General features: G+C 36.8%; 2 protein-coding genes across 3 annotated transcripts; one reads left to right on the top strand and one right to left on the bottom strand.

Annotated features, from left to right (window-relative positions):
* Positions 1–7,903: 7,903 nt before the first annotated feature.
* LOC134741160 (uncharacterized) lies at positions 7,904–10,023 on the bottom strand. Of its 2 annotated transcripts, none has more exons than XM_063673931.1 (4): positions 9,386–10,023; positions 9,116–9,308; positions 8,795–9,014; positions 7,904–8,255 (listed from the first exon to the last, which is right to left on the bottom strand). In XM_063673931.1, exons 1-4 carry the CDS (start codon positions 9,656–9,658, stop codon positions 8,249–8,251), a joined length of 693 nt encoding a protein of 230 aa, XP_063530001.1. In that variant the 5' UTR covers positions 9,659–10,023; the 3' UTR covers positions 7,904–8,248. The 2 variants fall into 2 exon arrangements, with proteins under 2 accessions (XP_063530001.1, XP_063530000.1); XM_063673930.1 differs by having other exon boundaries at positions 7,904–8,241.
* Positions 10,024–21,054: 11,031 nt separating this feature from the next.
* On the top strand, positions 21,055–22,004 carry LOC134740630 (probable RNA methyltransferase CG11342). The gene has a single exon (XM_063673172.1). The coding sequence runs from the start codon at positions 21,252–21,254 to the stop codon at positions 21,981–21,983; it is 732 nt and encodes a 243-aa protein (XP_063529242.1). The 5' UTR covers positions 21,055–21,251; the 3' UTR covers positions 21,984–22,004.
* The last annotated feature ends 2 nt before the right edge of the window (positions 22,005–22,006 follow it).

The raw sequence follows: 22,006 nt of genomic DNA, 5'->3' as shown, positions 1-22,006 counted from the left end.
CTAAAATAAATCATCAAATTGCCGCGGAAATGTAAAAGTGTGTGTGATAAGTGTGCGAGTGAGTGACTGATATGTTACTGTGATGTCTGTAATTGAATTTGTATTTGTACAAATTCAAATACTACGATATATTACTTAGCGTAACAACGAAGCTGCTATAATCGTGCTATTTTGTTAATAGGAATATATCGGAATGATTTGATTACTCAATAGTAATTTAGTTGTGTAATATATGCTATTACTTCGCCCTAGTAAAGAACCTAAAACGAGATTGAATATTTAGCCATTTGAGGGTAGATGAAAACATGAATGAGGAAAAGATCCAGGCAGTTTTCTATTTGGTTTCTATTTGGCTATTCTATTTGGTTGGTTAACTGATAAATGCTTCGAGTACCCGAAAATGTAAAAACACATTGTTTACATTTATTTAACTATCTAAAGATACAACTATAACTTATAATAATCGAAAAAATAAGTAACAAAATAAATTCGCGATATAGACTCGGTTATAAATGTTTTAATATATGTAGTCGAAAAAAGTCAAACGAAGGGGGTCAAGCTAATGGTTATTAAACCTACAATAAATTATGTAAAAATATTTTCCCCTCACTAGCTCGGAAAGCCGTCTTTTATCCTTTAAAACAAGCGGGGAAAAACGCATTTTATCCACTAGGGGGGAAAGTAATTGGACCTTGGATGGAGCGTGTTTAAGTAGCTTTAGACAGATAACAAAACGTAAAAGGCTCATAATAATGGTTCGTTCGATATTAATTATCATTAAATAAATGGTTTGAGCATTTAATAAAAAATACCAAATTTAGCTCTATTTCATGATTTTAAGTCATAAACCTTAAATTCCATAAGAAACATTTGTTTTTTTATATAATGTTGAATGTAATTCTGAACGCACAAGTTGAGTCGATGCAATTTCAAAACGCATCGTCAGAAATGTCAACATTGTCAATAAAAATTTCTCACCAACTCCGACACGTAAAAATACACAACTTCCAGAGTTTTCTGTTATATTATCGTAAAAAAATGAGTGATTCCAGCGATGAAGATGATCTAACGCCTGTGGATGTTGCACTTTCCTCGCTATAGTGAGGGGAAAAGTTTTGCGTTACACACGGGTGCAAGTGTGTTTTACTTCTCGTGTGTTAAAATATAACTTTGCACACTTGTATAACAAATAACTATTCCCATATTCAATCTACAGGGAGGAAAATGAGGACTACCCACGTTTGTATGGAGAAGCGGCCGTCCACTATCCTCTTTTTTTTTTGATCATTTATGGCCTCACTATCCTCTTAACAAGTAGGGTTTTTGCGTCTTTGCTTTACTTATCTTAGTTTCCTTCTTCTTTAGCCTAGTCTATTTATTTGTATTACTTTACAAAAATGCCATAGTCGTCCTCACGCACATAAGGTTTTTTTTTGTAAACGGTAGGTAAATAAGTACACGACAATATGCAAGAGGGGCTTACCTTGTGTTTTTACCTAAGTATAGAATTTTTAACACATCCCCATTTAGGAAAGATAATAATATACTTATGTTAAGTGAAAATTATCTTGCGTGTCAAATCCTTTGCATGCGGCAAACCCGTGAAATATCCGTGCTTCATGTGAGCATTAGAAAGTGAAGTTTACTATTATCGATTGGAACTGCACAAATGATTGCAATCATTCCATTTCAGACGGCGCGTGCGCCGACTTTCATTCAGTTGCACTTTTCTATTGCGTTAAGCGGGTAATCAAAGTAATAAAAAATAATTTCGTTTACGTTAATAAATATAACATGAAATTTGTGTCGTCTAAAACATCTTTAACGGTACATATGGTGCTACTTTCTCGCACTAGTGCGTAAAAGAGCACTTTTCGTGCATATGTCGAAAGTTTAAAGGGCCATATGTACTGTAAAACGTTGTATGATACACGTGCGAATAGATAATTCGCAACTCGTATCGATTTAAAATACTCCCTGCGGTCATGTTTTAATTTATCGCCACTCGTTTCGAATTTCCTCTTTTCCGCACTTGTATCGTAAATAACTAACTATTTTAATACAGTTGCTCAAAAAGTGCTACTTTACGTAGCTGTTTAGCGTGCGGAAAGTTGGTATTCGCGAACTAGTGCTTTTTACTTTTTCAATTTTTTTTTAATTTATACTTGTTCCAATTCATGACTACTTATTGATGAGTGTTAATATTAGTTTCCTTTAAACGTCGTAACCAATATAAAAACCTGTTAATGTAAGAATACGAAAAATATACATACCTATTTCATATTTTAATACTTACCTCTTCATCTTAACTGACTTAGCGGTTTCACTCACATATTTTTAATCACTCGCGCGACATGTTTCATGTTTTGTTATGTTGTTAAGTAATAGCTTAAATTGTGTGTATAGTTTAAATTCGATTACCTCTTCATCATTATAACACTTTTTTTTATAATGAAGATTGAAAAACCGTTTTTAATAAGTTGTCTGAATGGAACGGAATAGCTATGGAAGGTAGAGGCAAGGTAGAGGTAGGAATAGCTGCCGAAACGCCTGTCAAAGAAGAGGCGTTTTTTCTTACTGCAAGCTAAGTTTCCAAAGGCAACATTCAATATTGTTTTTATTCTTTACTTGTTGTTTTTCTTATTTTTTCGCAACTGTATTAAAAAACGTCGTTTGATACACGTGCGGAAATGTCATTCTTCACTCGTCCCGAGTCTTGCCACGAGCCGTAGGCGAGTAATGTATACCTTGAATGAAAGTAATGACATACTTTCCGCACTAGCATCGAAATGTACTATACGTTATACTATCGTCATAATTCAGTGATCTCCGGAAGGTAGTACTACTGTCCATTAAACCTATTTACCAAGATATTATAGTTTATTCAATGATTAGACCACGTAATAAAGACGATTTCAGATTACGTATTTCTTCATTAGTACCGATTGCTAAGACAGATATTGTTTACTGAGACAATTATTGTGAATTTTTATCACCCACGAACACCAATGTTTCAGATGCACTGGTTTCTCTTATAATATGTCCAGTTTCTCTTGATTGTGCTGGCATTCGATATGTCATGTGGTCGCACACGCCACTCGGCGAGGATTTATAACGCTCTCGTGTCATACGGCATGTGCAGTCGTCTCTGCTTCGGCACTCGTGTTACTATTTATAGCTGCAACCGATAGTATAGTTATGACTATGTCAATGTTGTTCGATTAGGCAGCCAACAATCAAATTCGGCGAAGAATTGCAAAGTTTTGATATTCGAGAACCAACTGACTTGCAAACACTTCAACGACAATTGCTATTTAGGCACTATTGATATCCATCCTGCGTTTATATATTAGCAACATTTATGAAAGTGCTTACTTAATAAAATAACAGGTACACATGATAGTGTTACCAACTAGATACTTACATACATATATCTACCTGACATCGGCGACATTCCTGTTAGGCCAGCCAGTCTACCCTAAATACCTTGTACTTAACTATACATACTACCTATATAAATATAGTAGGTAACTATACTCTCTTATTTAATTTATGTTATGCTATACCGCTTAAATTTATAAATAATATAAATACCCGTGTTGCTCTATAAAACCCACGTACCAAGCCGCCTTTCCAAACATAATCAAAACCTTTAAATTCCCTGTGATATGCCGACATATTCAATTAGGAAGTTCCTTTCTGATGGTTAAAATATCCGTTGGAATAAGGTCGTGTATATAAGTCATGTGTGGAAGGTGGGAGCGGCCGGGACGTGTGCCGGGCTAGAAATGAAATTGATGAACTTTTCTCGAGCAATAATGGCTTTGGCACGTACCAACATAATTCCCGGCAAAACTTCCGCGCAGAGACCCGCCCCGCTGTTGCAGGGTTGCTACTCTCGCCGTACCGACCAATTTATTCAAAACTCCATTAGAAAGCCTGCCTAACATTATCCTAAGAGTAGTACTGCGGCTCATAAGGTTCCCGATGTCTGATAGTTTTTTAGGGATAATAAAATATTGATACTTATAATATTGATATACCTGAACCTGAACAGTAACAGCACATGCTCCTCCTTATAAGTACGGAATAGTTTAATTTATGATATCTATAGGTACGTTTCTTAAAAAAGTACCCGTGTGTTAGAGATACAATACAATACAAATATTCTTTATTGCACACCTCATTAAATACAGAAAACAGTACAAAGAATACACAAAACAAGCGGTCTTATCGCTAAAAAGCGATCTCTTCCAGACAACCTTTATGTAGTGGAAATTAATAAATTTGTGTCATGTCAGTAGGTGTTTCAGCTGCAATAAAAGAAATCTAGCACAGAAAAAACAAAACAATACGAGTATACCATACATATAGAAATAAAATAAAAATAATATATATATATATTCACTATTAGGTATTCATTCGGATACCTATATTACTACTATAATTAAATTTATATAACTAAAGTTGATTCAGCCCTGTTCCAAAGGACAGCGGACGGTGGAGAGGCGGGCGAAGAAGGGAGCGTACATCCAATATAAGAACAGAACAAAATAGGTTTATGTCGGATACTTTGACCATTCGCCCGTAAAGTAACTTCGCTCTACGCTACGAGTGACGCAGCCTCATATCCTGCCTCACGTGCGGCCCGGCAGCTAACATATAAAATAAAACATAATAGCGACCAAATCATGTCGAAAATGAATAATAATCGAGTTATTCTATGTAAGCAATGTATGGGGAAATTAAACAAATTAATAAAGTTTTCAAACCTGTGTGACATGATACATCTAGGTGTACTCTTTAAAATTCACCACTCTCCCCCACCCTCCACCTGACGCTCGACCCCCCCCCCCCCCCACCTTGAAACGTGTCCTCATTGGTGGTTTTTTGACATTCTCACGAAAACTATAATAGATATCAAAAAAGTGTCAAGGACAGAATTAATCCTCATTAAATTTGGAACAAAAAAGGCTATGTGTTTTTGTACATGTTGGATGGTATTCAAGCTATAAGTACTTGTATAACCTTAAAATAACAAAATAAACATACGAAATTACGGCATTAATGGAAGACTTTTTTCAATTGGAAATATTGAGATATGTACGTTATGGACCATAGTTATTTTTCATCAACCCTTCTGCGTCACCAACCACACCGCAAAGGGCCCGAAACGCGGTTTTTCTCAATTTTTAAGGAAACCGTTCAAGATACAGAAAAAGTGTGTAGGAACGAAATGATCCCTAATAAATTTGCTATCAATCTCTTATACACACTATAGTGCTATCACTTATAGTTTTTGTGCAACCTGTCACCAAAGATGACATTTTTTTAGAATTTAACTTTTTTTCATTTCTAAGATAACTTTTCTTAAAATAAACTTAAGATATCGCCAAATTTAGTTTGCTTTTAGTTAACATGCTCTTTAAAATGAAGTATTACTTATTCTTAAACACCTTCATTTGACGAAGTTATGCCATTTTGAAAATACATCGTCTTCAAATGTTTTCAGTCAGCGAATATAGTTATACACATACGTTATCGTTATATACATAGTATGTGTTTATATTACCACTGGGTAATTATCGTGGGTTCACCCTCGGTTATGCTGTATAAAATTCGGTCAGGATTCGTTTCATATACAGACAAGTGGTTAATAGTGGCATAACTTCGTCAAATGAAGGAGTTTAAGAATAAGTAATACTTCATTTTAAAGAGCATATTTAAATTCTAAAAAAATTGCATCTTTGGTGACAGGTTGCACAAAAACTATAAGTGATAGCACTATAGTGTATATAATGTCTAGCCGTTTTGAAAATATAATGCATGTCGTCAAACGAGTATGGTTATTTTGTTATTTTAAGGTTATACAAGTACTTATAGCTTGAATACCATCCAACTTGTACAAAAACACATAAAGCCTTTTTTGTTCCAAATTTAATGAGGATTAATTCTGTCCTTGACACTTTTTTGATATCTATTATAGTTTTCGTGAGAATGTCAAAAAACCACCAACGAGGACATGTTTCAAGCGGGGTTTCGGGGGGGGGGGGTCGAGCGTCAGGTGGAGGGTGGGGGAGAGTGGTGAATTTTAAAGAGTACACCTAGATGTATCATGTCACACAGGTTTGTAAACTTTATTAATTTGTTTGTCTGAAAACATATAATGACTCAATTATAACTTTTATTTACTACTATGTGCTTTGTTTTGTGTTGAAAACGGTATCGACGCTATAAAATGTTTTCATTATTTTAGCCAACAAACGTTTACATATGGCGGCATTGCATGTAATTATGGACACAATGTAAGTGGATAATTTACGGTAATAGTATGAGCAAGCCGCTATTACGGCTCATCCATCAGTAATCTCGAGTCAGTCAGGCGGCAGTTGGCCTAATTCGAGGCGCAGATGGACATCAAGTATTGAAGCCCGCAGATTGTAGGCGACACCTACATCTAACACCAGCTTATATTAGCTGACAGGCGCCCAGACAGGTGCCGAGGTCTCAGGGGTAGACGGCTGTCGCGACTAGGTGCATCGGTGATGCGAGACCTCGATATATCCTACCATATCTAATAATTAATGTCGCTTACATGAATAGTTAGATGCGACACTTATTTATCAGAATCAGCCTGCTGGGGCTCGCCTAGGTTCTTTTAATGATGCTCCGCTTTGTTAATCTGACTATTCTACGAGACAATTACAAGAACTTTCCGAATATTCCAGTATCATTCCCTTACACCCTAATTTTTAAAGTAGCAAAATGCGAGGTATAGAGAATGAGTCGCTGTACACAGGCCGCCAGCGCACCGCTTAATCAGCGCTGGACCGCCCGCCCTATATTTGCGTATGCAAAGAGACGCCAGCCACATTAACGATGCCATATAGCCAGCGTAGCGTGCAGCGATTGGGCAAACACATATCTGCATTATAAACAGCAGTCCGGGCGCACAAACGCGCTCTGTGGTCGGCCTTTACCGGCGCTAGACTAATCAACGAGCTGACCTTCCGCAGCCGAACAAACGCTGCGCCGCGTCACACCGCTGCAGCGCTCTCCTCGCTGGAAAATAGCTCACTAGTCCACTCATCTATTCATTTGTAATTAGGAAGCATTCCTAACTACTTGTTTTGTTACGATGTACACATCGACAGCCATGAATACTATATACGCACACCAGCGTACCCACTAGCAAACAGAACATACTTAGTAGGTAACCTTCGCATTGAATAAGCAAAATCAAGAGCAAGCCTAGCGTAAAAAGCAATAAATTGCATTACCTCGATGCGCAATAAGGCAGAAAAGATCATAACAAGCTACGTGATGCACCACTATGCGTGCATGTGCAGTGAATCGATTAAAACTTTCTACTTTCCACGTTCGTACCCAGTGCACCCACATTAACGGAAAATCTCGACACATTTCTCGGACTCCTCTCCACTAGAGCGCATAAAGAAAGCAGGTTAATGCAATCAATTAAAGCACGTAGTTAAACCAGCCTCATGAGGGATAAATCCATCCATCCCGGGCCTAGTTATCGCAAAATTCAAGATGGCGAAAAAATCTACTCGCCTACTAAAATGACTTACAGAGGATCATAATTTAACCGTTTATAGGATATTGTAGTGAGTGCATTATTGCAAGTAACGTTAAGAACGTTTTAATTACTGCACTGACAGTGAACGCCCCATATCTGTACGGTGTTGTTATCATGCCTAACATAGCATGCTTATCAGATCTAACATCGCTTATTATGCACTGTTAGATGCTTTTCTGATTTTATTATTAAAGAATAACTGCGCAAAAAGTTTGTTATTAAGTAATTCGTTAATTTGTACAAAATGTTCCCAGGAGTTATATAATTACTTACATCAGACCAGACAGTCCGGAAAATGAAACCATATTCAGTGTCATGTTTTTTATTATCTCTTACATCACTGCTGCAATTATTTAACTTTAAACATACAACCGTAGTCACAAATAAATAAATTACACTAAATAATTTATTGACATAGATTTGACAACGAGAGCGGACGACCAATCGTCTAAGTAGGATGTCCATAGCATGGACGGTACTTTGGTTTGAGGTTTTTGTCTGGGCGAAGGCGCGGCGGGTCAGGGCGGGTGAGACGGGGCGCGGGCTACGCGCTGGCGGCGGCGGTGGACGTCGTCTGCTCGCCGTAGTATCGGTATGGGTCCACCGCGCTTGCTTTCGCTGGCCTCACCACGTACATATTCCGCCTTCGAATTAAAGACTAGAATTGAAATATAAAGAATTATAAAACATTATATCAAATATAATACCTATGTTATAAAAATGCTTAAAAAAACTGAGATATTATTTGGATTGCCGCCCAAGATTTGCACAAAATTTTGCGCCTTCCCTGTCTAGAAAGTGGGAGTTCTGTCGTTTTAATTGCTGTTTTACAGCCTGGAGGTATAGCCAAGATACCAATCGTTTGCGCAGTAGCAGAACAAACGCTAATGTCTCTCTGTTGCACTTAAATACTTATGGAAGAGTGATAGAGAGACATTACCGTTTCGTTCGCTACAGCGCAAACGATTGGCATCTTGGCTAAGTCCTCGGACTCCGTAAAAATGTGACAAATTTACTGCCTTATCTCACGAGTATATAATTGATATGTTTTTTGCATTTGACTTCGAGAGGTATAAATAATTATGTTAAATATGCCCAAAAACAGAGCAGTTTATATTTTCCCAAATTGTGTGTATCCGTAGGTGTTTATAATCGATTATTTAATCGCTTAAGATATGTATTTATTGTTAGTATTACCTATGATGTCCATCAGCGTGCACTTGGAAGGTAGTTTCGCCGGGGGCGCCGTCGTGGCTGAAGAGTTTCTTCAGGGCGATGATACCGGCTATCGTGAGCGCGACCTTGCTGGCGATCAGCGCCTTGCCAGCGATGGCGGCCAGCGTCTTGAGGGCGATGCCTCCCACCACACTTACGGTGGTGAAGATACCGAGCAGCAGGTAAGGGAGCACTTTCTTGCCTGATGAATTACATTGTAAATTTTCGTGTGAAAAGCACAAATTTATTTCAAATCAAGGTGGATTTGATTGGAAGGAAGTTTTGCTCGATTATTGTACTCACCTCTGCCTCTACCCTCCGAAGCCAAATCCATCGAGATGGTGTGCGAGTTCATCAATTGCTCGAATTTAGTGCGCAGAGCCATATCGAGCTTGTCTTCCGTGGACATGCCAGGGAAGAAGCGCGGCTCCGCGACCGCCGCGGGAGCGTCCGCCTGCTTCATCAGGGTGAGCCCGTCCGCGAGCTGCACGCTCTCCTGTACAATACAACAAAACATTACAATACACTCTTATAGCACATCACGGTCATTTGAGCACTCGGTTCACTGTTCACCTGTTCCACGGCCCGTGTGAGGGCGTGCAGGGCTTTGCCCTTTAGGCACATCGTCAAGTGCTTTTGCGCACTGCAGTCGTCATAAACTTTCTGCAAAACGGCGAATTCTGCCGAAGGCCACCACGAGCTCTCTTCAGCTCTTCCACTGTCGATTTCGTTTTGTGCATAATCCTCGGCATCCATCCGGCGAGATCTGCGGGGTCCGTGCACGTGGCCGGAGGCGACGGCCACACAGATAACTGACACGACGGCTATCCGAAAAGCGGAACACATTTTGTTATTTTGACGTATATTCACACACTGCACTAATAACTAGAAATCAACGTCTGCGAGGGTGGTTTATCGGCAACTGACAGCCGGAGGAGCGGGTGCGAGCTTATAACCGCGCGCCACTTCGCCGTCGAGCACCACCAAACATCCGCCATTCCGCACCAATTCTCCCGCACGCGTACTTACGTAAGTGAACTTGAAAATGATCGAGAAATATTTTCCAAGTGAATTTCTCCGATAGAATGCTTGGCAAAAAGCAAGACATATTTACAGCTCGTGTAGTAGATCGCATTTGAGTGTGTGCGAAAAATATAATTACATACAGGTAAGTTGGCGTGCACTACGAGGATCGTTTAATCCTCCGTTTCACTCGTGGCCTACCGATTTCAGATAACAATTTAAGTATGGTATATTCATATACCATACTTAAATTGATCAGTAACATGCGCTTACGCGGGGTGTGAAGTGGATTTCCGGCATCAGGCGGCGCGTGCCCGCGGCGCCGGCGCCGGTGGCGCGCGGCCGAGGACGTACGCGGTCCAAACGCTACATACGTATAAGGAACTGTATCTGTTATCGGCAAAAAGAAAGTAAAAGCCATAGGGAATCGAACCGTATCGGCGGATTCACCCATTAATACTATTTAATACTAACGCACTGCCGTTAAGCTGCACTTATTTAGGTTTCCGTAAGAATCGTTATTAACTAGATAGAACACCTCCCATTGTGCCTTGTTATGGTGTTGCGTTGTTGTGCTTTAGTTTGAGATATTGAGAAAATAGATGCAAATTGACGACCGGTCTGGCCTAGTGGGTAGACGGGTAGTCTATCTGGCAGGCGAGTAACTGTCGCGCCACTCCTACATATCATGAGTAGTTTTGTGTAGCGAAAATGCGGAATACGGATATCCGACGTTACGCCCTTGCTACGGCGCAAGTAAATCCCGCATCTAACGAAAAATCATGCTACGCGTGCAACCGGCGCAACTCAAAATTAAAAGCTTCAAAAATTGCTTCATAAAAAGTGTCCTGAAAAAAGATAGATCTAAAATTAAGTGTCCCCGGCAAGCTCGGTTCTCCATACAAACGTATAGTTACGCTCTCATTTAAAAACGAGTAGCTAATTTGGTCTGAAACTTTGTACTTACAATATAGTACAATCGGATTAGGTCTAACCTCGAAATCCTTCCAAAGTTATGAAATTTGGTATGTATGTTAATTAAAGGTCTCTTTTTCATGTCCACACTATTTGACATTTGGGGACCTCGAGGAATCGCAGCCATCTTGGAAAATGTGTACCATCCTGGAGAAATTTGCGTTTTACTCTAAATCTACGTTCTCTATGAAAATATGGTGTAAGGCAAAATTAAAGCTTATTAAATTCTACACAAAAAAGTCCTAGATATCTTTGCGGAAAAAATACATCTTGTTATAGAAAATAATAGCTGAATCCAGATTTAGCGCTTATACCCTTTCAGGGGATATTCTCTTAATATGAAACTTGGAGGACTTTGTACACGTTCTATTTACACGTTAAATGCTGAAAATCAGTACACCCTGTAGCTCAGGATACTGGACAAATTTTTTAAAATGACATATCGGTAGATTCCTCTTACCCTTCACAACCTGTTTACACTTGTTTTATTAAAGAAAATTCAATACAGTCGCCTTGAGAGGACGCCGAATATTAAATCATATTTTTACTTCTAGCGCCTAAACTATTGAGTGGATTTCAATAAAATAGACATCAGTAGATGCATAATTGGTACACGAGTGCTATGCAATACAAATTTACTAAAATAAATGGAGGAAAAATGTTTAGGACTTAAAAATGTGACTGCAAAAACAGATTTTAGGTCATAAATGGGGTTTAAACAATCAGTAATTAAATTTGACACCTACAATTTCAGGGATCCCTGTTTGCGTGTCATAAAATTGGAGCTTCGGGGACCACGGGGATCAAACGCCATCTTGAAAAGTATGTCTTTTTTGGTTTTTCTTTTTTTCTCGGAATATCTGGGTTTAATGTGAATACTGTGTATGGCGAAATGAAAGCTTATTAAATTCCACACTAAAAAGTTATACAACACCATGTCCCAAAAACGAAGCCTATTTCTAGAAATAGAAATAACTGTTTTGCGATTAACACTCCTAGCACTGAATAAATACATGTTACAATATTCAAGGTAAGTATCTGAATAAGTTCTACGGCTGTGTGTTATCTATCAGTATCTATAGCGATTTTGTATATAGAGTCAGACCAAAATAGGTCTGCAACGATTTTGATAGCACACGCAGTCCAAGTGTTATTTTAAACGTCAAACTTCTATGAAATTATGACACACACTTAACACTTGCACTGCGTGTGCTGATCAAAATCATTGCAGACTTGTATTGGTCTAACTAGGTATTTATGCGGAATAATAAGTAAGTACTCAAGTGTTTTCATTGCTCTTGATTATGGGTAAAAGTAGTAAACATTCCATTCCAGTTAATAATATTAATATTACTGTCCGTGTGGAAACGCTCGTAAAAATACGTCCGTGGAAATGAGAGCTTTTACCCTCATTCCAAGTAATCATTATCGTGCCGGCCCACGCACAGCTGTTCTTGGTGTTCGCATTATCATACAGAAGTATAACACTGTACACGGATATGCACTTCTTTCTTTGCTGAAAACAATGGGGTATAGAATATGATTAATATGTGACATTTTTTTTTTTTTAGGTAAACAATCAGCCACTACAAGTAATACATATTATACTAATAGACCGCGGGCCAGGAACAGATTTCCATGACCAATCGCCTCCCGGGCGAAAACTCGTATAGTGGTTAAGGGATATGTATGATGAACCCTCGTGAACGTCAGCTGCCGCTCCGTTGGTGGGTTGAGGAATGGCAGCAAATAAAGTCTATAAAAAAAACTTAGTCATCGCCTCCCGCTTGATATTTTGTCAGATGATAGTTTAGATGCTATTGTGAGTAAACAAAATCGTCAGCCGATTGTATCGCTGTGGAAAGACCATCAGCTGGTCACATGAACATGTAAAAAAGAAAATTATCTTCAGTCATCGGCGTCATCGCCTCCCGTTTGATACTTTGTCAGATGATAGTTTAGATGCTATTGTTAATAAAACAACTCGTCAGCCGGTCGTATCGCGGTGGAAAGACCGTGTTACGCGTTTCGGTAGCTGCCATTCCTCACCCCACCAACGGAGCGGCAGCTGACGTTCACAAGGGTTCATCATACATAGCAGTTAACCGCTATACGAGTTTTCGCCCGGGAGGCGATGATTGACGAAATTTGCGCTTGGCTCGCGTTCCATAATTACTACAATGTCTACAATATGTGTGGCCCACACCGCTTACCACTAATTAACATGAATAAACCGGGACTTAAACCATCTCTATACCAAATTTCAACGAAATCGGTTCAGCGGTTTAAGCGTGAAGATGTTTAAAAAAAATCATTTTTTTTTATTTATTTTTTACTTAGGAATGGTGTCAATGTTGATACCATAAATGAATTCAGCACCCCCGATTTATACAAAAACGATACCAAACCCGGCCTAGCAGCTTCACTGATGTAGACAATCAAGATAAAAGTGAGAGCCCTAAATAAACCTTCAAGAGCGGATATCTCAAAAACTATACAAGATATCGAAAAACTTGATTTAATTAAACTTGTAACAAATTAAATCACTTTTCATTTTGTATAAGTGGCCATGTCGCTCAGACGCATAGTTTCCGAGATATAATCGAAAAACCGAAAAATTGAACCTTCAAACCCCACTCTCCCCCAGCACCAGGGTTACGGCCGAAGACTTTTGATATTTTCACCTCCTAACTAGTCCAAACAAAAAATTGTGTTCCTAGCATTTCCATCTATACCTTCTTATTGCTTGGCCTATTAAAGCTTTGAAAAAATCAAATTTCTTAGTTAACGTAAAAAAAGATACGGCCGTTTATGCCGCAAAAAAACGTATATTTCGACACTCTCAAAGGAATGAAAATTAATAGGGTGCTTCCCTTTGACCTAGAACTTTGAAATTTGGCAAGTAATATCGTCTTGCACTACAAGCACAGGGAAAAATCTGAAAACTATAAATTTGTAAAAAAAAAGTTAAATTTGTATGGAACCTTCGGTGGGTAAGTCCGACTCGCACTTCGGTTATTGTTATATTTTGCGTCGCCGCCCACTAGACGCATACGCACACAGTTCTAGATTAGCTTTTCACATCGGTACAAAAATCAAATTAATTCCATTTGGTTTTGAACATAATTTTGCGTTAAGTAGCGTACTGATTTAGTACAAGAAAGTAGTCGCGACATAATGATAAGCATGGCAATGGGCAAACTCCGTAACGTTAACTGTTCTCGATCGCATGCGCAGTTCGTTCCTGTGTAGAACGTCATGCAGTTTCGCACGATTGCCTTAGTGTTCTTCCGTTCATGGATTGAGTTTTTATTATAAGTAGGTAGGTATACGTTTGGTAAGTATTTTGTAGGTGTAATGACTCAGGAAACCAGGAAATATCGAAGTTACGCTTGCAGGCGATTTTGCTCAATTATCATTAGTGCATTATGCTGCTATTCTGTGGTTATAGATAGGTGTATCGATATCAATTAATAGAGGCTTGCAAAATCAAATATGTATGTTACTGTCACAAGGACTGACAAGGTTAACATAATTTTTATAGCGTGGACGGTGGAGAGTAAATCGTCTATTATTGGACACCTTATATCATACTAAAAACCGGCCAAGTGCGAGTCGGACTCGCGCACGAAGGTGTCTGATGTATGTCGCAGAGTGACGAACACGCTAAGAGCGCTTTACAGGTTTAAAAATTTCTTGCCAATAAGCACAAAGATCCTCCTCGTTCAAGCTCTTGTCTTTCCCGTGATCGATTATGCTGATGTGTGCTACTCCAATGTCGTTCAAGCCTCCCTTAACAAACTGGATGTACTTCTCAACAACGGTATTAGGTTCATATTTTGCCTTCGGAAGTACGATCACATATCAGCTTATCGTAAGCAACTTGATTGGCTTCCCATTCGTGAGCGTAGATCTTTGAGACTGTTAAGTACTCTTTATTTTTTTATTTTTTTATTTTTTTTATTCTTAACAATATACATTGTGTCGAATATTAATTCATACATATAAAATGATTACATACATTAAACACTTGAAATAATCACATTAAAAATAGTAAATTCACAGTAAAAAACAACAAAAAAAAATATTCTAATACTAAATTAATGACTTCTACGAATACAATAATAATAATAATGTCAACAATTGATATTATAGGTATGTCATTCACAATGCATAAAATATAATAAAATAGTCAATAAAAACAACATAATTATTAATCTTAATAAAAAAGGTTACTATTGCGATACAAATTAAAATATGTCATTTACAAATTCATTGATAGAGTAGTAACATTTTTCTACAAGAAAAGCCTTTAATTTGCGCTTAAATACCTTACAGGCAGAGATCTGTTTATACTCTATCGGTAGTTTATTAAAAAGGTGAACTGCCTGGTAGCTTGCTGAATGTTGTACAATTTTGAATTTAGGCACTAAACTATTTTTAAGGTCCTTTCTTCTCGTTGCAAGTCTCAAAGCTCTGTCGTGATCGCTTTCAGTTTCCTCCAAATTTTTTACTAGACCTGATAGGAGAACTAAAATATACAGGCAAGGCACAGTCAAAATTTTAGGTTTTTTAAAATGCTCCCTGCACGATTCCCACTGTGGTCTTATATTGCTTGTACAGCGTTTTTTGACATTCTTCACTCGCTTGGCAAGGCAAGGCACATTAGAATGTCATCTTACCAAAAAAATACTTCTTGAAACTCATTTCTATTTGTGGTAGTCAGGAAGACTTTCTACTGTAAGCAATGAAAGTAGTTTTTATATGGGAGGCATTTTTTCGTCAAAAATTCAAATTCACCAAAGTTAAAAAAGACTCAGAACTATCTCAAATTGAATACAATAAAACAATTTTTGCTATCATGAAAAGAGGACGTAATAAGGCATAATTTAGGTTATCTAATTAAAAATAATAAAAAATACTTTTAACAGGAAAACTTGGTAAAGACTGCCAGAAGACGATGTCCAAAGGAATATAGGCACGGTGGCTGTATATGATGATGCTGAGTCACAGACAACCTAACGTGGTAATATAGGCACGGTGGCTGTATATGATGATGCTGAGTCACAGACAACCTAACGTGGTAATATAGTTGTATTTTTATGGTGTGGTTTAATATCCACAAATTATTAAAAGAGAGGTGCTGCTTGAAAATCCACATTCATTTAAAAGATTCACCATGTCATGCACGATCGGATTTTTTCGTGTCCACACTTTAATTACAGACATAGATAAACCTTATCCTATTGTAAGTACAAAGTTTCAGAGCAATCTAGTTATGTCGTTTTAAAATGAGAGCGGAACTACGTTTGTATGGAGAACCGAGCTTGCCGGAGACCCTTAAAATACTTTTTCCCCTCACTAGCTCGGAAAGTTGTCGTTTATCCTTCAATACAAGCGGGGAAAAACGCGTTTTATCCACTAGTGGGGAAAGTAATTTGACCTTGGATTGAGCGTGTTTAAGTAGCTTGACAGATAACAAAACGTAAAACGCTCATGATAATGGTTCGTTCGATATTAATTATCATTAAATAAATGATTTGAGAATCTAATAAAAAATACCAAATTTAGCTTTATTTAATGATTTTAAGTCATAAACCTTAAAATTCCATAAGAAACGTTTGTTTCTTTATAATGATGTTAAATATAATTCTGAACGCACAAGTTGAGTCGATGCAATTTCAAAACGCATCGTTGACATTTCATACATCAGAAATGTTAACATTGTAAACAATTTTTTTACTTAAAACCTTTTCTCGCCGACTCGCGTAAAAATACACAACTTCCAGTTTTATGTTATAATATCGTAAAGAAATGAGTGATTCCAGTGATGAGGATGATCTAACGCCTGTGGATGTTGCACTTTCCTCTCTATAGTGAGGTGAAAAGTTTTGTGTTACACACGGGCGCAAATGTATTTTACTTCTCGTGTGTTGAAACACTCGTTACGCTCAGGATTCTATTTTAGAACCACTCGCTTCGCTCGTGGTTCACCTATAGAATCCTTTCGCTTCCTCGTGTTTCAATTCTACACTCGCGGGTAAAATACAACTTTGCACCCTTGTATAACAAATAACTATTGTGTATATTAGAACGTATTGATTTTGTAAAAATAAGCATAGAATAATTTTGAGATCTGTTTTTCTGGACCTACATCTACGGTGGCGCCAACTGGTGAGCACTTAAACGGTAGCCCTCATTGTGTGAACAAATAAATAGAATTCTTATTTTATAGCGGAAGCCGCTCGACCCCAATTTCAAAGGAATACCGCAAATCGATGTACAGGTTAGCCGTTTGGCACACACATACTAGAGGTCAAAACAAAATTTTTGACCCGCAGTTCCTAAAAAAATTTCGCTGCGGGGGGAGTGGTAAAACATATTTTTTTTTGTATGGAAAAAAAAATTTTTTTTCCAAAACCTATCGAGTGTGGTATCATACGAAAGGGCTTTTTGAGGCGATTCTAAAAATATATCACATCATTACAATTCGGGCATTTTTTTTTTATTAAAACAAAAAGAATTTTCGAAACATACCAAGTTTGGGCTCCTCCAGACACGATATGGCTGATTTTTTTTTGTACAATATACCACAAATGATACCTGATATCCTCGTGTCTAACCCCAAGATAGCTATTTTGAAAATAATATCATTAGCAATTTTTTTTTAATTTTTCAATTTTACAAACTATGACAGTTCTACTTCAATACCTATTTTACGAGACTTATGGAACTGTACTGCAGATACGGTACATATTAATCATAAAATGATGCGTAATATTCATATATCGAACGGGAAATACCTCTTTAACCCTTTAACTGCGCCTTTTCATCGGTTGGTATAGTTTGTTTTGTTTTTGACACAAAATATCAAGACTGTATCCTTCAGATACGATATACCCTATCGATTTTTACTGTGTCACTTTGTAAAATTGAAAAATTAAAAAAAATTTGTTAATGATATTATTTTCAAAATTGCTTTCTTGGAGTTAGACATGAGGATATCACGTATCATTTGTGGTATATTGTACAAAAAAAATCAGCCTTATCGTGTCTGGAGGAGCCCAAACTTGGTATGTTTCGAAAATTCTTTTTGTTTTAATTAAAAAAAATGCCCGAAATGTAATGATGTGATATATTTTTAGAATCGCCTCAAAAAGCCCTTTCGTATGATACCACATACCATAGGTTTTGGAAAAAAAAAAATTTTTTCCATACACAGCGAAATTTTTTTAGGAACTGCGGGTCAAAAATTTTGTTTTGGCCTCTAGTATGTGTGTGCCAAACGGCTAACCTGTACATCGATTTGCGGTATTTTTATACGAACGGGTTAGACTATGAGCCATTTTAGTATAGGGTAGCTATTGGAAGGTGGTCAATAATAGACGATGTACCCTATCTACCTGCACATTACAAGAAATCATAGTTTTCTTAATTTGTTTTTGGACAACAAACGAACAAATTTTAAACGTCAAACTTCTATGAAATAATGACGTTTAAATAACACTTGCGCAGTCTGCGCTATCAAAATCGCTGCTACATTAGCATGGTCTAACCAAGTCTAACTCAGAGCTGAAATACTGACAGGACCTGCTTGTATGGTGAAGAAGAGTATTGCTACATATATTATTATACTCTTTGGTATTGCTCATCTTCCGAGCAACGGCATCATTTCCGTAAACCTTCCGTAAACGAACTTTATAAAATGATGATATTGATAATGATATCCTGTCGACCGGATAGGTCGTGTTATGAAGTTGTATTTTGTAGGAAGTTTTCTACTTAAAATTATAAAATTACATATATAGTAGGTATGGCAAGCCAAAAGAACATGGAGACTATATAAAGGAGCCAAATCTCTATGTATGAAAAGTGTCCATCAAAAAACAGTAATTAGGCGGCGCCATCATACACCAAAATACTACCAAAAACAACCTACGTAATTTGGTCGGGTTATTTGTTGCCTTATATGGATACAAAAGAAGAAAGTTGGCTTGTCATATTATATTTAGCAGTTAGAAAGAACGTTATAGTTGGTCAAACCAAATTGTCAGTAAATAAGAACAAAAAAACTGTACTCATCCTTTTCTTTTGGATGCTAGTACTAGTATAAGACAAAGATGATTCTCTTTGTCTATGTTTGAAATGAGACAGTCCTTTGACAAACTATAGTTTCTATTGAGATTGATATAGTATGTCAAAGGACTGTCTTATTTCAAACACAGGCAAAGAGAATCATACTATCTTTGTCTTACACTAGTACTAGCTAAGCTACTAGCACCCAAAAGAATATGATGAGTATAGTTTTTTGTTCTTATTAACTGACAATTTGGTTTGACCAACTACCTATATAATACATTTATTAGAAAGCGCCCCCTTTTGCTTAAACTTAAATCCTTTTGCTCATGGAGACTATAAAAAGGAGCCAAATCTCTATGTATGAAAAGTGTCCATCAAAAAAACGTCATTAGGCGGCGCCACCATACACCGAAATACTACTAAAAACAACCTACGTAATTTGGTCGGGTTATTTGTTGCCTTATATGGTTCATGTTATACTCATGTCCCAGAGCCTAACTAGCGCCACCGGAGAGATTAGGAACTATTATTTAAAGCTGAAAGCGGTCAGATTTGCAACAATAGGCTATTTGACTAATTTTTGGAAATGGTTTTAATTTATTGTTTATGACTTAATAATTACACTACATTGATATTTCCGTGAAATTTCCTGTATTAAATATAAAAAAAAACAATGTTAGTTTATTTATTTTGAACGCGCCTTAAACGCTGTTTTTGCAAAGGGGCTAATCACGTGACACGTGTGACGTCACGCGAAAGTAAACTCAGTCAATGACCTTAGTTAATCTTATGGTTTATGAGCATTGAATTCATTATTTCACTGTAAAATGGTATATAAATAGTGTATAGTGCCGCAATGTTCAAGTACGACTATAAAAAATCCAGACAAATTGTTTGTTTCCATTCTAACGAATCCCAAAAAAAGAAAAATGTGTTTAAAACTAACGCGAAGAGACCCAAAGAGCATTTTAGCGCATACAAATGTTTTTTATGTGTGAATGTGAAGACCACTTCGATGTAAGTAATATTTAACTGTAAATAAATATGGTAATTAAAGCAGCGGATTTTGTTATTTAACGAAACAAGATCTAGGTATTTAATGTATTACTAAATAACCTCATAACATAGCTCTTTCAGCATTAGTAGGTAGTTAGTAGCATACTTTTATTTCAAACTAAAGTGCAATATGGAGATACTATTCTCGTCATCGTATTCTATATATATATCGTCGTCGTATTCGTATCATCGAAATCGAAATATTCGTAAATAAACAATTTCTACGTATACTCACACAGCTGTTTTTACATTTCTAAGTTCCGCAGCATAGTAATCCGGATTATCTTTAAAGAAAAGTGCAACCATTAATGCATCTATGTCTGGTAGGTTACCGCTATCTGCTTTCACATATTTCGGCTCCATTTTGAGATTTTATGAATATTGTGCCACTAGATATACGGATAAATCGGAATATATCAGAAAACTGTGGAACAATAACTAAAATTAACTAAATACAAATAAAACAGTTAAATTACTCAAGACAATCAAGAATGTTTACCCGCGTGTGATGTCATCCGAGCGTTGACCAATCACAGAGCGTTCACGTCCCTGATGAAATCTCGAAAAATATTAAATTTTCTTTCGTTTATTTTCCAAAAAATAAACATAATTTACATTCAAATATAGTGAAATATACTTTATTAGTTTATTATCTTTCAGGATGACAGCAATTCGTTATATATTTTTTATGTTGTCAAACTTTAAATACCCTATTCTGCCATAAGAGATTGGCGTCCTTTCTATACCATCCATACTTTTGCTAACTTTGCTTTGCGTGAAACAAACTAAACAAAGCTCGTCCTTCGTCGACCGGAGACTGTCAAAATGGGTACGTTCCATTCCATTTTCCAATTCTAATGCCACCTCAACTATGCCTCAACTACATAAAAGCTGATTTAGCAAAACAGGATAAAAGATAAAACATACATATTACTAAACCAGATAAAAGTTGTCTACTCTTGGGAAGGGATATTATATAAGTTATATAAGTTATATTCGATGAAAAATATCTGATAGTATTTGAAATGTAGTAAGTAAACGTCAATGTCAAGTTAAGTTTATAAATTATATACGTCATCGTCGTCATCGTCATCCAGCGCAACAGCGCAACTATACTATAGAATAACCAATAACACGTTGAAGCCTTAAACGTGAACTTTGGAAAGCTATTTCGCACACTTTTCTAATATAAATTAGGAAATATTACGTTTTTATATTTTCAGATTATTAAGTAGGTCCATTAAGATAAGAGGATAGGAGGATTACGGACTGATGAAGAATTAAGTATCCAAATTAGTTTTTTATCATGACAAGTGAAGATCTTAATCATCTGGGTAATGATCCAGGTGCTGTAAAATTTGGTAATTTTATCAACTATTACTCATTTCATAATGTGGAGCACAGAACGAATAACCTAAACAAACAGATGTTCCCCGCACCTGCTGCTAATGAACCATTCTTGTGCTTAGACATTGGCTGCAACACGGGAGAACTTACAAAAGACCTATATCAATACTTGAAAACAATTTACCCAGGAAATGATATACACATGCTGGCCGTTGACGTTGATCCAACACTGATCGCAAGAGCACAAGAAACCATTCAAATCCCTAATATTACATTTATGACTTGCAATATTATGTCTGATAATGATCAGAAATTAATTCAAAACTATTCGAAAAGCTATCGAAAAAAGAGATTTGATGTAACTTTTTGTTTTTCTGTCACAATGTGGATACATCTAAATAATGGAGATGATGGTCTATTAGATTTTATCAACTATATCAAAAAAATATCTAGATCAATTATTATAGAGCCACAACCATGGAAATGTTACAGAAATGCCCAAAGAAGATTAAAAAAATCTGGTAGCACATTCCCCTTATATGATTCATTAAAAATCAGAAGTGATGTGGAGTTTGTCATAGAAAATAAGGTTAATGAAGGCACACATGAGAAAGTATGTGGTTCTCTGAACCCATCATGGAATAGAAAGATTTTAAGTTTTCATGATACAAAGGAATTGATTACAAAATAAATAAAATTATTTGTAGATAATTT

This window comes from Cydia strobilella, chromosome 4 (assembly GCF_947568885.1).
Source record: "Cydia strobilella chromosome 4, ilCydStro3.1, whole genome shotgun sequence".
Taxonomy (NCBI): domain Eukaryota; kingdom Metazoa; phylum Arthropoda; class Insecta; order Lepidoptera; family Tortricidae; genus Cydia; species Cydia strobilella.
The sequence above is the reverse complement of the archived record's forward strand: the minus strand, read 5'-3'. Positions and strand labels throughout refer to the sequence as shown.